Source organism: Penaeus vannamei, chromosome 12 (assembly GCF_042767895.1).
Source record: "Penaeus vannamei isolate JL-2024 chromosome 12, ASM4276789v1, whole genome shotgun sequence".
Classification (NCBI taxonomy): Eukaryota; Metazoa; Arthropoda; class Malacostraca; order Decapoda; family Penaeidae; genus Penaeus; species Penaeus vannamei.
The window spans coordinates 33,959,333-33,974,332 of NC_091560.1; the positions used below are offsets into that span (position 1 = coordinate 33,959,333).

General features: G+C 36.2%; 2 protein-coding genes across 5 annotated transcripts in view; one reads left to right on the plus strand and one right to left on the minus strand.

Moving 5' to 3' along the window:
- The first annotated feature begins 424 nt into the window (after positions 1–424).
- Positions 425–10,398, plus strand: LOC113817357 (uncharacterized). Of its 4 annotated transcripts, none has more exons than XM_027369391.2 (8): positions 425–609; positions 1,869–1,966; positions 3,244–3,870; positions 4,066–4,190; positions 4,445–4,539; positions 7,625–7,801; positions 8,298–8,455; positions 9,014–10,398. In XM_027369391.2, the coding sequence occupies exons 2-8, from the start codon at positions 1,889–1,891 to the stop codon at positions 9,164–9,166; spliced, it is 1,413 nt and encodes a 470-aa protein (XP_027225192.1). In that variant the 5' UTR covers positions 425–609; positions 1,869–1,888; the 3' UTR covers positions 9,167–10,398. The 4 variants fall into 4 exon arrangements, with proteins under 4 accessions (XP_027225192.1, XP_027225193.1, XP_069984333.1 ...); XM_027369392.2 differs by having other exon boundaries at positions 490–516; XM_070128232.1 differs by having other exon boundaries at positions 493–624.
- LOC113817358 (abasic site processing protein HMCES) overlaps positions 9,578–15,000 on the minus strand; it is a 5,638-nt gene continuing 215 nt past the window's right edge. The window contains exons 2-9 of the mRNA XM_027369393.2: positions 14,653–14,817; positions 14,048–14,153; positions 13,741–13,841; positions 13,434–13,530; positions 13,165–13,284; positions 12,619–12,726; positions 12,230–12,378; positions 9,578–11,894 (exon numbers count right to left, since the gene is read on the minus strand). Of these exons, the coding sequence (XP_027225194.1) occupies positions 11,693–11,894; positions 12,230–12,378; positions 12,619–12,726; positions 13,165–13,284; positions 13,434–13,530; positions 13,741–13,841; positions 14,048–14,153; positions 14,653–14,817 (1,048 nt within the window). The 3' untranslated portion in view covers positions 9,578–11,692. The remainder of the gene's footprint in view (positions 11,895–12,229; positions 12,379–12,618; positions 12,727–13,164; positions 13,285–13,433; positions 13,531–13,740; positions 13,842–14,047; positions 14,154–14,652; positions 14,818–15,000) is intronic.

Consider the following 15,000-nt stretch of genomic DNA (forward strand, 5'->3'; position numbering starts at 1 on the left):
GTGTGTATATACATACATATACATATGTGTATATGTATGTATATATATATATATATATATATATATATATATATATATATATATATATATATACGCACACACTAGTGTAAGTCTATTATAACCGTTCGTCTGTGGGAATGTAGTATATATAAATAAAGTGCGCATTACTATCATTGCTTGTATCCGTCATGGTTGTGCAATTATCGCATAATTATTTCTCCCCCCGAACATACGCCAGCTTGTCCACAATGCAAGATGCAGCTGCAGTTACAACACCCACTCATGTCATGATAAATTCCAATACCACCCACCCTCTCACAATCACAAAAGACTAGAAACAAATCTCAATCAACATTCCCCACTAGCACGTAGGAGCAGAACCTACGTCGGTATTGCACGTGCGTTTTGCAAGGCCAGCGCGCGACCCGTGACGCCGCGACGCGCGATGCCGGACGCTGCAACGTTGTAGTCGGAGTGTAAACAAAAAAGTGTAAACAAGACCCCAACGCGGCTCGGGTGTGAAGCTGCTGCAGAGATTTCAAGTTGTCTGACATCCATGAACTTGGTGTCTGGTGGTCGTGTCGTGGTGGTGAACTTGGGGTTTTAAGAGTGAGAGTTTTATGAGTACATTGTGTGGATTTTATGTATTTGTGATTGTAGTTCGGGTGGTGACTTATTTTTTGAGTCGGGTCCGGGTTGACATTTGTATAGAATTACAAACATTCTTTGTAATAGATTTTGTTGGAGGTTTTAAACTTGATGTCTGCGGAGTGCGGAGAGTATACAATCAGGGAAAGATCGTGAAGATTGTAAGTGTAATTATCTTGGAATTAGAGAGTGGCAGACACATGAAGTGATTGTAGTGGGACTGCTGTCATACTATACTGACAGTGATGCTAAAATGCCTATGTCAGGATTACTTCAGGGTTTTAAATCAGCTTTGTTAGGCCGAAAGATCTTTATTTGATGCTTTAATATTGTGTTGTGTTTTGTGTTTGTAGAATTATTTGGATATTTAGTATATGATTAACAGGAACTCAGGCCAATCGGTATTTATTGCTCATCTAAATTAAGGCACCAGGATGTATCAGTGATTTTATCTATAACTTTGGTAAAACATTATAGAGTTCTCTCAATTCCAGAGCAATCAGAAAAAAGTGAAATAAAAGGAGTTGGTTAGCTCTATCATTTCATGCTTGTGTATATACTAGTATATGCAAACAAGTGTTCATTGGAAGAAGGGATATGCACATGCTAGGGATAACATACACACTTGAAAGAGTTTTATTGAATTCTTACACACTTGATTGACAGATTATCAAAGATGGATTTATCTGCTAAGATTTTGGAAAACTTTTGTGTTTCTTGCAAATTTTGTTGCTTTGACTTACATACCATTGTAATATTATGTGCAGTAATTAGATTTTTTGAAGAACCAAATTTAAAATAAAGAACTTTAGTTGTAGTTTCAAGACATTTCAGATGGTGCTAGGCTAGGCATACAGTATATAACACTAAGGCTAGGATATGAATGACATAGTGAATTGTGTAAAAAGTTAAAACTTAAAAGAGTGGGATTGTTTAAAAGGAATTGATAGCCTAGATTACTGTTAATCTCCAGAAATATGGATGTAAAGTAAGAATTATATTTAAGAAAGGTAATTATATAAGTTGAAAACTCTGCAAGAATAAGTTTCATGTTGGCACTTGTAGATATTTAAAGATATTGATACTTTTGCTTAATGACTGTTATTAGACAAAATACCCAACTTTTTAATTTTTAACTGAGGCATATTTTGCAATTATTTTCAGTTTAATGTATTGCATAATAGTATTGAAAAATGGATAAATGAGCTTATTTGTTTCAGATTTTCTTACAACACACACAATGCCTCCTAGAAAGTTGGTAGAGACGTTGGAGCACATGTGCTTCATGGTGCTTGCAGGCAACATTCATCAGATTGCAGTAAGTTTGTGGTTTGTGTGATGAAGGAGAGTGAATTATAATATACTATATAATATATGTACTGATATAGATGTGTATAGATTTATGTAGATATGTATATATATATATATATATATAATATATATATATATATATATATATATATATATATATATATATATATATATATTTATATACATATACATATATACATATAAAGTATGTTTATATATATATATATACATATTAAGTATATATATATATATATATATATATATACATATATGTATATACATATATATATATATATATATATATATATATATATGTATATATAAAGTATATTTGAATATATATATATATATATATATATATATATATATATATATATATATATATATATAAGTATATTTGTATATATACATGTATATATACATACATATATTATATGTACATATATATTATGTATATATATATTATATATATATATATTTTTTATATATATATATGTATACATATAAAGTATATTTATATATATTTATCATATATGTACATATATATATTATATATATATATATGTATATATATATATATATATATATATATATATATATATATATGTATATATATATATGAATATAGATATGAATATAAATATGAATATAGATGTAGGTATGTACATACATATATATATATATATATATATATATATATATATATATATATATATATATATGTATATATGTATATATATATATATTATGTATATATATATGTTTATATTTATATTTATATTTATATTTATATATGAAGGACAGGATTGCTGAGCCATGGCAGGTGAAAAATTGTATCAGAGGTATATAGGTTACTATAGACAGTGATTATTTTCTTAAATTAGCTAATTACATTGATAGAATTGTGCAATAATTGCTAAAGGTTAAAAGAAATATGTCTAAGTATTAGAATAGACAAGGATTTTACTTCACAGTGAGGTGTATTTTTGTTTGAATACACAGTTTTTCTTTTCTTTTGGTTGTGTGTAGATTTTACTAGTATTGTAGATTTCATTTGCAGTGAATGTGTAGTTTCATGTATATACTGTCTTTATGTGTATGTGTTTGTTCCTGAAATGTTTACTGATACAAAAAGAAGAAAAGCAAAAGAAAATGACAGATTAAAAATATATATATATTTATATCAATGAAACTTTATATTATATGGCTTTTGTTACATAGGGTGGTATAATAAGAATTATAATTTTCTTGCTTTTCACTACTTGGTCTTTTTACTTCTTTCAGGTAGATTTAGAAGAAGGAGTTGAAAGTTTTAAGGTATCAGAGGAACAGCTGGCTAGTATAGTTGAATCTCTCCCAGCAGTCATAAATGAAAATTTGATAACAAAAGTGATCGAAACAATACACCAAACTGTAAGCAGGACACGTAGAACTATTGGAATGGCAACCTGTCTTCGCGTTCTTTTGCAGCCTTGTGTTCAAACCTTAGATCTGAGTGGACTGTTCTTTAAAATGAGACTCCCAGGAGCAATAAATATGACAATTAGAAGTATTGTATTGAAACAAGTGGAAAGCATGAAGAATCTGACTGTTTTGAATATGGTAAGCAAGTGTAGTGATGAAATTTTGCACATGGTCAGCCAGAGATGCAAAGGCATTGTTGATGTCAATGTTTCCATCTCAGATTTAGTAACAGATGCTGGACTAAAAGCTTTGGCTGTCGGATGCCCAAAATTAGAAAAACTCGGCATATACAAGTGCTGGGAAGTGACGACAGAAGGCATAGAGCATGTTCTTCGGCATTCAAAGAACTTACAAAGGCTTCAGAGTGACCAGTTGGGTTCTGTTTTGATCAACAAATTCTACAAGTCAGATATTGAATTCAAGCTAACACATTTCGAGCAAACTCAGGTAAGTTCTTGTTATGATGTTAGAGTGACTGTGGTTCAGGTGAATATGGGTTACAAGTTATATATGAAAAGAATGAGTCAAAAGAACATTAATAGAAACCATAGGCTCTGATGAAAAATTCAGAGTGATTCATACATTTATAGAACATATTAGTTGTTAATTGTTCTAGTTTTGACTTTTGTGTTCCAATTTCAGACACTGTTTGAGCCCCTTGAAGAAGAGATAGCGTGGGTGGGCAGAGCCTGTCCGGACTTAGAATCTGCCAGTCTTTTCTTGGATGATGAGAGTTTGGCTCTGCTGCCTAAACTGGGTGATGTCAAGTAGGTTATTGTATTCTTTCCTTTGCTCCATTTAAGGAAGTATACAGAATGGAAAAGCAGCTGGAAAGTAATCTCTTGAAATAGAAAATTTCACAATTGATTTATTCAATTTTGAAGACAAATGTTAGGAAAGATTCAGTAATTAGCCTACATGCAAAATGTGGAAGAAAAAGCTTCTTGGACTTACATTCAACCAGATGAGTAGACTGAGTGTTTGATAAAATATTGCATGTAAATACATGACTTATTTTCAGAATATTAGAAGTTGAAACATCAGCAGTACTAGGCAAAGGGTTCGTAAAAGCTGTGACAAGTTTAGGACATTGTCTTACAACCCTGCAACTCAACTGTAAGCACACATTTGATCCCGATTGATTTTTATAACCCACTTTTTTTTTACTCTCTCTCTCTCTCTCTCTCTCTCTCTCTCTCTCTCTCTCTCTCTCTCTCTCTCTCTCTCTCTGCCTCTCCCTCCCTCTCCCTCCCTCTCCCTCTCCCTCTCCTCCCTCCCTCTCTCCCTCCCACCTCTCTCCCTCCCTCCCCCCCTCTCCCCTTCCCCCGTCAACCTTCCTCCCTCCCTCCCTCCCTCTCTCCCTCTCTCCCTCCCCCTCCCTCCCTCCCTCCCTCCCTCCCTCCCTCCCTCCCTCCCTCTCCCCTCCCTCCCTCCCTCTCCCCGTCAACCTTCCTCCCTCCCTCTCCCCTCCCTCCCTCCCTCCCTCCCTCTCCCTCTCCTCCTCTCCCTCCCTCTCCCCTCCCTCCTCCCTCCCTCTCCCTCCCTCCCTCCCTCCCTCCCTCCCCTCCCTCCCTCCCTCCCTCTCCCTCCCTCCCTCCCTCCCTCTCCCTCCCTCCCCTCCCTCCCTCCCTCCCTCTCCCTCCCTCCCTCCCTCCCTCCTCCCTCCCCCTCCCTCCCTCCCTCCCTCTCCCTCCCTCCTCCTCCCTCCCTCCCTCCCTCTCCCCTCCCTCCCTCCTCCCTCCCTCCCTCTCTCCCTCCCTCCCTCCCTCCCTCTCCCCTCCCCTCCCTCCCTCCCTCTCCCTCCCTCCCTCCCTCCCCCTCTCCCCTCTCTCCTCCCTCCCTCTCTCCTTCCCTCCCTCCCTCCCTCTCCCCCTCCCTCCCTCCCTCCCTCCCTCCCTCCCTCGCTCCCTCTTCCTCCCTCCCCCCCTTTCCCTCTCCCCTCCCTCCCTCCCTCCCTCTCCCCTCCCCCTCCTCCCTCCCTCTCCCCTCCCTCCTCCTCCCTCCCTCCCACCTCCCTCCTCCTCTCTCCCCTTCCTCCCTCCCTCCCTCCCTTCCTCCCTCCCTCCTCCCTCCCTCCCTCCTCCCTCCTCCTCTCCTCCCTCCTCCCTCCCCTTCTCCTCCTTCCCTCCTCCCTCCTCCCTCCCTCCCTCCTCCCTCCCTCCCTCCCTCTCCCTCCCTCTCCCTCCCTCCCTCTCCCTCCCTCTCCCTCCCCTCTCTCTCTCCCTCTCTCTCCCTCTCTCTCTCTCTCTCTCTCTCTCTCTCTCTCTCTCTCTCTCTCTCTCTCTCTCTCTCTCTCTCTCTCTCTCTCTCTCTCTCTCTCTCTCTCTCTCTCTCTGTCTCTGTCTCTCTCGTCTCTCTGTCTCTGTCTCTCTGTCTCTCTTTCTCTCTCTCTTCTCTCTCTTTCTCTCTCTTTCTCTCTCTCTCAATCTCTCTCTCTCTCTCTCTCTCTGTCTCTCTCTCTTTGTCTCTCTCTCTCTCTGTCTCTCTCTCTCTCTCTCTCTCTCTCTCTCTTTCTCTCTCTTTTTCTCTCTCTCTCTCTCTCTCTCTTTCTCTCTCTCTCTCTCTCTCTCTCTCTCTCTCTCTCTCTCTCTCTCTCTCTCTCTCTCTCTCTCTCTCTCTCTCTCTCTTTCTCTCTCTCTCTCTCTCTCTTTTCTTCTTTCTTCTCTCTCTTTTCTCTTTTTTCTTCTCTCTTCTTTCTCTCTTTTCTTCTTTTTCTCCTCTTTCTTTTTCTTCTTCTCCTCTTCTTCTTCTTTCTCTCTTCTCTCTCTTTTCTCTCTTCTTTTTCTCTTTCTCTCTCTTCTTTTCTCTTCTTCTCTTTCTCTTCTCTCTTTTCCTTCTTCTCTTCTTTCTCTCTTCTCTCTTTCTCTCCCTCTCTTTCTCTCTCTTTCCTTCTCTCTTTCTCCTCTTTCTCTCTTCTTTCTCTCTTTCTCTCTTCTTTTCTCTCTCTCCTTTTCTCTTCTCTCTTTCCTCTTTTTCTCTCTTCTCTTTCTCTCTCTTTCTCTCTTCTTCTGTCTTTCTCTTCTGTCTTCTTTCTCTCTTTCTCTTCTTGTCTCTTCTTGTCTCTTGTCTCTCTTCTTTTCTCTCTTTCTCTTCTCTCTTTCTCTCTTCTCTCTTCTCTCTCTCTCTCTTCTCTCTTCTTTTTCTCTCTCTTTCTTCTTCTTTTCTCTCTCTTCTCTCTTTCTTTCTTCTTTCTTCTTCTTCCTCTTTCTTCTTTCTTTCTCTTTCTTTTCTTTTTCTTTTCTCTTCTTTTCCTTCTCCTTTTCTCTCTTCTCTCTCTCTTCTCTTTTCTCTCTTTTCTCTCTTCTCTTTTCTCTTCTCTCTCTTTCTCTCTTTCTCTCTTTTCTCTCTTTCTCTCTTTTCTCTTCTCTCTTCTCTCTTCTCTCTCTCTTTCTCTCTCTCTTCTCTTTCTCTTTCTTTCTTTCTCTTTCTCTTTCTTTCTCTTTCTCTCTTTCTCTTTCTTTCTCTTCTTCTCTTTCTCTTCTTTCTCTCTCTCTCTCTCTCTCTCTCTCTCTCTCTCTCTCTCTCTCTCTCTCTCTCTCTCTCTCTCTCTCTCTCTCTCTCTCTTCTCTTTCTTCTTCTTTCTCTCTCTCTCTCTCTCTCTCTCTCTCTCTCTCTCTCTCTCTCTCTCTCTCTCTCTCTCTCTCTCTTCTCTCTCTTCTTTCTCTTCTTTCTCTCTCTTCTCTCTTCCTTTCTCTCTCTTCTCTTTTCTCTTACTCTCTTTCTCTCTTCTCTCTTCTCTTCTCTCTCTTCTCTCTTCTCTCTCTCTCTCTCTCTCTCTTCTCTCTCTCTCTCTTCTCTTCTCTCTTCTCTCTCTTCTCTCTCTTCTTCTCTTCTCTCTCTTCTCTCTCTCTCTCTCTCTCTCTCTCTCTCTCTCTCTCTCTCTCTCTCTCTCTCTCTCTCTCTCTCTCTCTCTCTCTCTCTCTCTCTCTCTCTCTCTCTCTCTCTCTCCCTCTCTCCTCTTCCTCTTCCTCTTCCTCTTCCTCTTCCTCTTCCTCTTCCTCTTCCTCTTCCTCTTCCTCTTCCTTTTCCTCTCCCTCCTCTCCCTTTTCCACTCTCCAACTCTTCACTGCCTTTTTGTCTCCTCCCCCGCTGTCATAATTTTCTATCCAATACAGCATATTGTAACAGAAATATGGAAAAAAATGAAACCAATTTCCTGTAGCAGCTGTCTAACCATCTTTCGTTCCATTTTGCTTAACAGGTGATGATGTAAGTCAAGAGAAACTAGTGCTTTTGGGAAAGCAGTGCCCTCACTTGACCACTTTGCACATCACCACGGCCACAGTCGAAGGAGATGAAAGACTGCTAAATCCGGGTCATCTGTTCTCGTCTCTTACCTCACTGCACCTCCAAGTTTGGAAAGAAGCCGTCATAAGTAGTATGTCAAAGGGATTATATTTCTTATTAAGTTCCATTTCGTGGCCTTCTATGGAGAGATTTGATGTATTTGTTTCCCTCTTCTTGAGATTTTTTTTTTTTTTTTTTTTTTTTCAAGAGTAACATGATTTTTTTCCCTTTTAATAAAGAATCTGAAATAGAAAGCAAGACCTCGAAATAATTACAAAACTAGTCCATCAAAATTTTGTAGCACTGGAAGATCTTTGACTGATTTACTAGATAGTTCGGAATTTATCTAATGCTCAATAACTTAATCTGAGGAGTAATTTTATTTGTTTTGAATCATTCAGTTGGATTTTTTAATCATTCAGTTGGATCTTTTCCATTGTTTGACAAACAGATTTTAGTTGATTGAAATGTTTAATTGTTTAAAAGGACTCAACGGCACATTCAGAACCTTTTAAAACTCAATATGTTACGTGCTATGCATTTTTAGTTTTAATGTGAATATTTTTTTCTTGTCCATTTTTATACAGATGAATGTGTGGAATTTTTCCTTCTGTGGTGCTTCAAGCTTGAATCTCTTGTACTGAAAGCAGAGGTTGAATTTCTGACTGACCAGTACTTAAATAGAATTCTTCTCGCCAACCCTCTGAAGCAGGCGAAGCGAATCATCATTGCATCTGATAAGCATGTAAGTGATTGTTATGCTTTTTATTTTTATTGTTGTTGTTATTTATACCGTTTTGTTGTTATTATTGGACTAATACTTTTTTGTAAGAACTTTAATGTTTTGCTATATCTATTCTAGTGCAAGTGCAAAAATTGTGTTTTGGAACTATATGTATATTTTTGTGTCTGTTTTATTTTGTTTTTTAATTATAAGAACATATGTTATATGAAGATAATTGGCTGGATGCTTAATTTTACTTAAGGGAAGTAACCAGTATTCATTACTCGTATGGTTAGAGTGGTGGATTTGATTTCTGTTTCATGCTAGATCATTAATGCATATGTTGTTTTTACAATGCAATTTAATTAGGTGTTTTAAGAGATAAAGATTCCATAGTGAGGAAAAAGTATTAATGTTCATAAAAGTTTGTGCTTATAGATTTATTGCTGAAAGAAAGTATAGATAGTTTTAGCTTTCAAAACTTTATTTCCTTAATTAGTTGGTAAAGGAAAATAATAATAAATGAGTAAACTGTTGCTGGTGCTCCATGTGGCAAAATAACCAAATAACCCATTACAGGTACCCCTTACATACGCAAGTGTTCATCGCCTGATTGCTTCCTGCCCGAACCTGGATAACCTTGGGGTGTCATCGTGGAATCTCACCGAGGAAGAATTCTTCCAAATTCGAGATGATGCCAAGAAAAATAACTATAATCTGATGATCTCCTAGTGTGGAAAGACTGTCCACTGCAGCTTGTTTTCAAATAAAAATTATTTGATGTAAACTTGAACAGGTGTAACTGTAACTTAATCCCACAGTATTATTATTATCATTATTATTTTTTTGTGCACTGTATTTCCAAATGTTTTTTTTTTTTAATAAGATGAAAGAATAGTGGCAAATAGGTCTGTTTGTTTTTGTTATTTCATGTTCACAACAGCTGTACAAGATAAGCACTGCTCAATAAAATATTTTATTATATTTTTCTGATGTGTATTTTAGTAGCAGGTGAAGCAGCTAAGGTAGATTTCTTGTATAGATACTTGGACAACTGTTAGTAATCTTGTAACCCATTTATGAACTGCAAGATGCACTGCTTCAAAGTAGCTTTGTAGTATAATGGAATAGGAAAAAAGGAGATTACAAAATGAATAGAGTTTATTGTAACAAATGTAGAAATGGTTATGAAAAAAATGAAGAACTTTCACAACTCAAGAGATGAACAACACCAATTTTGATAATTTCTTGGTCAGAAATGTTTCTGATGAAGATATAATATCACAAATCAGATACATGCTCTGTGGAGTTATTCATTCTCTTTCATACCTTTTTCTAGAGATTACAAAAGCAGGCAGAGACGGGATAAACTTCCTTCTGAAGTGACTTTTTAATGAATGGACTGACATCAAGAATTAACAGCACTGTTATTTGTTTTATGGTACAAATTTTATCTTCACTGAACAAAACTTCATGTCAGATGTACAAATGAATGGGATAGTACTGCTGGAAAACTCCCAAATTCAGAGTACCTTACCAAACAACAACATGATGTACTTTTTCATGCTTGTAAAAATGAAATCACAAGCTAAGGTACAGGTTAGTTAGGGATTCGTTCCATTGGTCTGTTTGCGTAAATAATGTAAATAATCATGAACTGTTAGACTAATAATGTAGTGGAAGATAGAATAAGGTGCCTATATTTTCTATTTGTAAATTACGGATTTTATGAAGAACTGTTGCCGAGGGTAACATATAAGATGAAACAGATACATAGATTATGAGTTATTTCCTGTTAGTTTGTGTGTACATATTGTATATGTATATAAGACAAAATTCTCTCCACAAAGGAATAAGTTTGCATTTTAAATAATGACATTTTGAATACTATTGTTTGTCTCTTTAGTCCCTTTTATGTGAGATTTTAGATAAGGAGTTTTAATTATAATAAATCATAATGTATTTATTTAGTTTCATTTTCCAACTATTGATCAATATTCTCTTAAGAAATAAAAAAGCAAAATGCTATCTGAGACTCCTTTTTTTTATTTTCTGAGACATATATTATGCTATTTTCAGTGTTAACCAAATGCAATGTTTTAAAGTATGATGTCTGATAATATAGAAAATAAGTATGTGAGTAAATTATATGCAGACATGATTATCATCTCTACTCTGAATCACATTACAGGGTTGCCAAACCTTTAACATGAGATATAAGCATGGTTTATATATATTATATGCAGTATATTATAACACAACAATTAACATTCCAAGATTATGCAGATGCTGTCTAAGTGATAGGTCAGAAGAAGCAAGGTTTGGTATATATCATTCTATATATACACTTTTTTCTTGAATTTATGATACTATCCATTGTGATCTCTACAATAACAGCTGTATTCATTATGTTATGAATAACTTTATTATGTAAAGATGATGTTATATCTAGGCATTACTATACAAGAATGGTAAATGATCACTTGATGTTTTTTATCACATGTCACATCAGTTAATGTCAGTTCTCCTTTATAAATGGTGAGGGAAGAATTCTCAGTGCATTTTTCACAAATGAAAAATTCTGGATAAGTAGAAGTATCTTTGCTTCATTAATTTTAGAATTAACTGTTATGAACTAGAAATATCACATCTTTGCAAGTATTAATATAACACTTTTATGCAGAAAAAATGCACACAACATATCCATGAGGAGCTTACTAAACATAAGCATATTTCATACTTTTTGCTCTTGCCTACTCAATAACATTACTGAAAAATTGCATATAAGGTTCCATCACCTATCTTGCAAATGAAAAAGAAAACATTTTAAAAAAATCTTTATTAAAATATGTCTTCTTAAAATAATTGTTGTGTGTGTAAATCAAATACACTAGCTGAATGTTTTTCTTAGGACACACCCATTTTCTTGTCACTCTATTAATATTGGTTACATGTACTTAGGACATGTTTTTTTTGCCATAGTATTACTTATGGTTACATGATAATTGAAACACCTTGTAATTATGCCTTATTACATGGGAAAAGTATGCTAAATTAAAACTTTATTTCATTGTACTATCTTCAATTCAAACAGGTACTTGCACAATCTGTCCTTTCAACTACACTTTCATCTCCAATCTTTTCTATGCTCACCCAAGCATAAAAGAACTTGTTGTTTTTTGTAAATATAGTCATTTTTCACTTCATACAAGTAAAAGTGGCTTAGACAGGTTAATTTCAACATTAAAGAAGTCCATTTCATTCCTTTTCATTTTTGGGTTCCTTTTTAAGCCACTTGGCTAAAGGCGAAGGCTTCACTTCCTTTTTGACACTTGCTGCTTGGCTTTCTTTCTTAATACTGTCTGGGGTTGTGGGTTCTTTCTTTATTCCACTTTGTTTGGGAGGTGCTTTGCTTAGCCAAGAAGCCATCAGTTTGCTGCTGGCAGTCTCTTTAGGTTTTCTGTAAATAAAATACATCGGAATAGTATCAGAATTAGGCCATTCTTTTAAGCAAAAAAAATTATGAGTTAATCACAATTGCTGCAAATAATGTTACAGTATAGACTGATATGTCAAGCTATCATGAAAGACAATTATTGCACGGAATTTGTAATTGCAGAAAAGAACTTTTGCCTTTTAAAAGAGATAATCTATGACACTACCCTTTCTTTTCTCAAACAGAATGTACTTTGGAAAATCATCTACATGGGAAAAAGGCCATACATTCATGTCTATATAGTAACAATGTAAGAGTCTGACAAGCCCGAAAAAAAAAAAAACTTAAAAGGAACTTACTGATCGAGGCTGGCTGGAGACATCAAATCCCCTTCTTGGTTGCGAGAGTTATTGACACTTTTGGAGACTGGATGCCAGGTTATTTCTGTCTCATTCTTCAAGTTTGCAAGAGCTTCCTTGTAGCCCAAGCGGCTGTGGTCTAACCAGTCCTAAGAAATTTTAAAACACATGTACAGTCACAAACTTTCATTTTTCATTCCATTTCTAAGGGAGGGTCCAGAAGTTTTGGCAATTCACAAATACTCCATTCTAGTCCATGAGAATGTCATAATGTCCCTTTCAAAACTGACTCTCTAATGCAAAACAGTACTAAAGAAAATAATGTATGGTCAAGTTAGCCTTAAATCATATAAAATGTAATATACAAGATAAGTGTCTAAAATTCTTACCTCAACATCCTGGTCAGTCTCCAAAATGGCAGGAACACGGTGATGAAGTTCGCCAAATTTTTTCCCAGATTCCATGGTCACCACTGTGTAGCTCATCACTTCCTCCCCCTAAGGGAAAATGTGATTCCCTTTTCATTTATGCTTTTTTTTCCATTTCTTTGAAAACAGTAATAAACCATATCCTATTACTAATTTACTTTAAATCTTAATTAAAGTATTCATAAAATATAAAACAAATGCTAACTCTCAAAACAAAACAATTATATACTGGATAAAAGATCAGATTTTTTTCAAAACAATTATAACTGACATTTTTTTCTTTATATCAAATAAAATCATAAAGAGTGAGCCTGTTGGAAAATATGAATATACTGGAAAACAGCATCATCACTCTGAATATTATATTTGTGTTTTACTTGTTACTTTTCACATTTTTTTCTTCATTCTTTTACTCACAAAACAATGACTATCTATATTACATATCTATTATTTTTCTAAATAAGGAACTGACTATTCTTGACCTTTACAGACTAAACAAAGCCCTACCTCAGTTGATGTCCAACTGGAAAAGAGTCCAGCAATTTTCAGTAAACGAGGTCCCTTCCAACCTTCCTCTGCACTCCAAACATCAGGCTTGTCCCACGTATCCCGATTCCAGATCTCCACCTAGTGTAAATATACCCTTCATAATCAACAACTGTAATAAGCTATGCCAGATACATATAGTAATCAGAGCTGAATAAAATGTCTGAATTAATTAACTGTAATTTATTCCAATTACAAAAGACCATGCTTTGGGATAATAAGATACATACCCCTTCTGGTTGTGGCGCATAAATGAAGTAAGGCTGCTTGTCTTTTTCTCCCTTTGTGCTCTGCCACTCATAGAAGCCATCACACAGGACAACACACCTGCAATATATAATGCTATCATCTATCCTTATACCTTGCAATAAGCATAACTTAATTAACACATGACCAAAATGATTTCCTAGTATGATAAAACTGTTTGAGTACTTTGATAATGTATTCTAAACAACCTATCAAACTGGATTACACAAATACATATGAGACAGTTTGGCAACACAAAGGAAAATACTGAAAGAAATATATCATATTAACCTCTGTCCTTTCAGCAGTGAAGGTTTGTACGACTTCTTTTCCTCTATGTCTTCCACACGGCAATTGTTTGTCTTGAACCCATGACCTGTGGCTGAAGGTCCCTGCAAGATGATACTAAATTATAATCTCATGGCATACAATTATATGACCTCTATACTACATAATGATAGGAATGAAATAGTAATTCTTAGTAATATCTCAAGTTAACAAAAAAAGAAAAAATCCAAAAGCAAACAAGCACACATGCAGAAGTATTCATAGATTAAAAAAAAAGAAAAGAAAATACAAAACTGGAAAGAACCCTCACCTTATAGAATGGAGGAATAAGGCCCCACATCATCGGCTGTATAACATACTTGGATGGCACCTCCTCTCCCTCACTTTGTCTCTTCACTCCACGTACATGGCGTTCACTGATTACAGGAAATAAAAAGGTAATGTGAGACTTGATCATGTAACACATAAGATCAAAACTGACTTGCCTGCAAACTCTGAGTGAGGGATGAATGACAGCTTTCTGTGACAAAAAATCAGATGCGGCCCTAAAGTGTAGTTTTACCATTCCCATCATCTAACAACTGCTTTAGACACATACTTTTAATTCAAATGAATGTGCATTTTAGGAACAGATATGAAAAATCCCCCTCAGTAAGAGACACCTGTATGAGAAACTAGAACTGACTGTTATTTGTAAGACTAGTATATGTCTATAGTCCTATCAAGAGTTAAATCATATTACTAGCCAAAAGCTGTCGAAGATTATGAAGCACCAAGAATAACAATCATAAGGTCATGCAGCAATAAGGATAAAATCCACAATGACAGCAAAGCACCATAAAAATAAACAAATATTCATGACAGAGCATCATGAGGAGCCAAATTCCCGCTCAGGAGGAAGACCTTGACCCATACCTCAACATAACTGGAGTGAATGACGTGGGTGCCACATTTTGTCTCGGTGAATAATTGTGATTCCCTGGATGGTCACGCCAGTCAGCTGCTCGATACTGCTTGTTCCCTTTGCTGTCGAGTGCCCGGGAGCTGCAGGCTTTGCATACTTCGTCAGGAGCAAGGGTACTGAGGAGAGATGGTGGGTTGAGTACGAGATCAATGAAGTGGTTATTATTACTATCATAATTACTATTACGCCGTTATTTCGATCGTCTCATAGAGGCAAGGCTCTATATGCACTGTATGCCGATAGTCATGTCTCTTGTATGAGTAATGTACTTTATGGGTTTGGCTTCTTCAGTTTCGTGA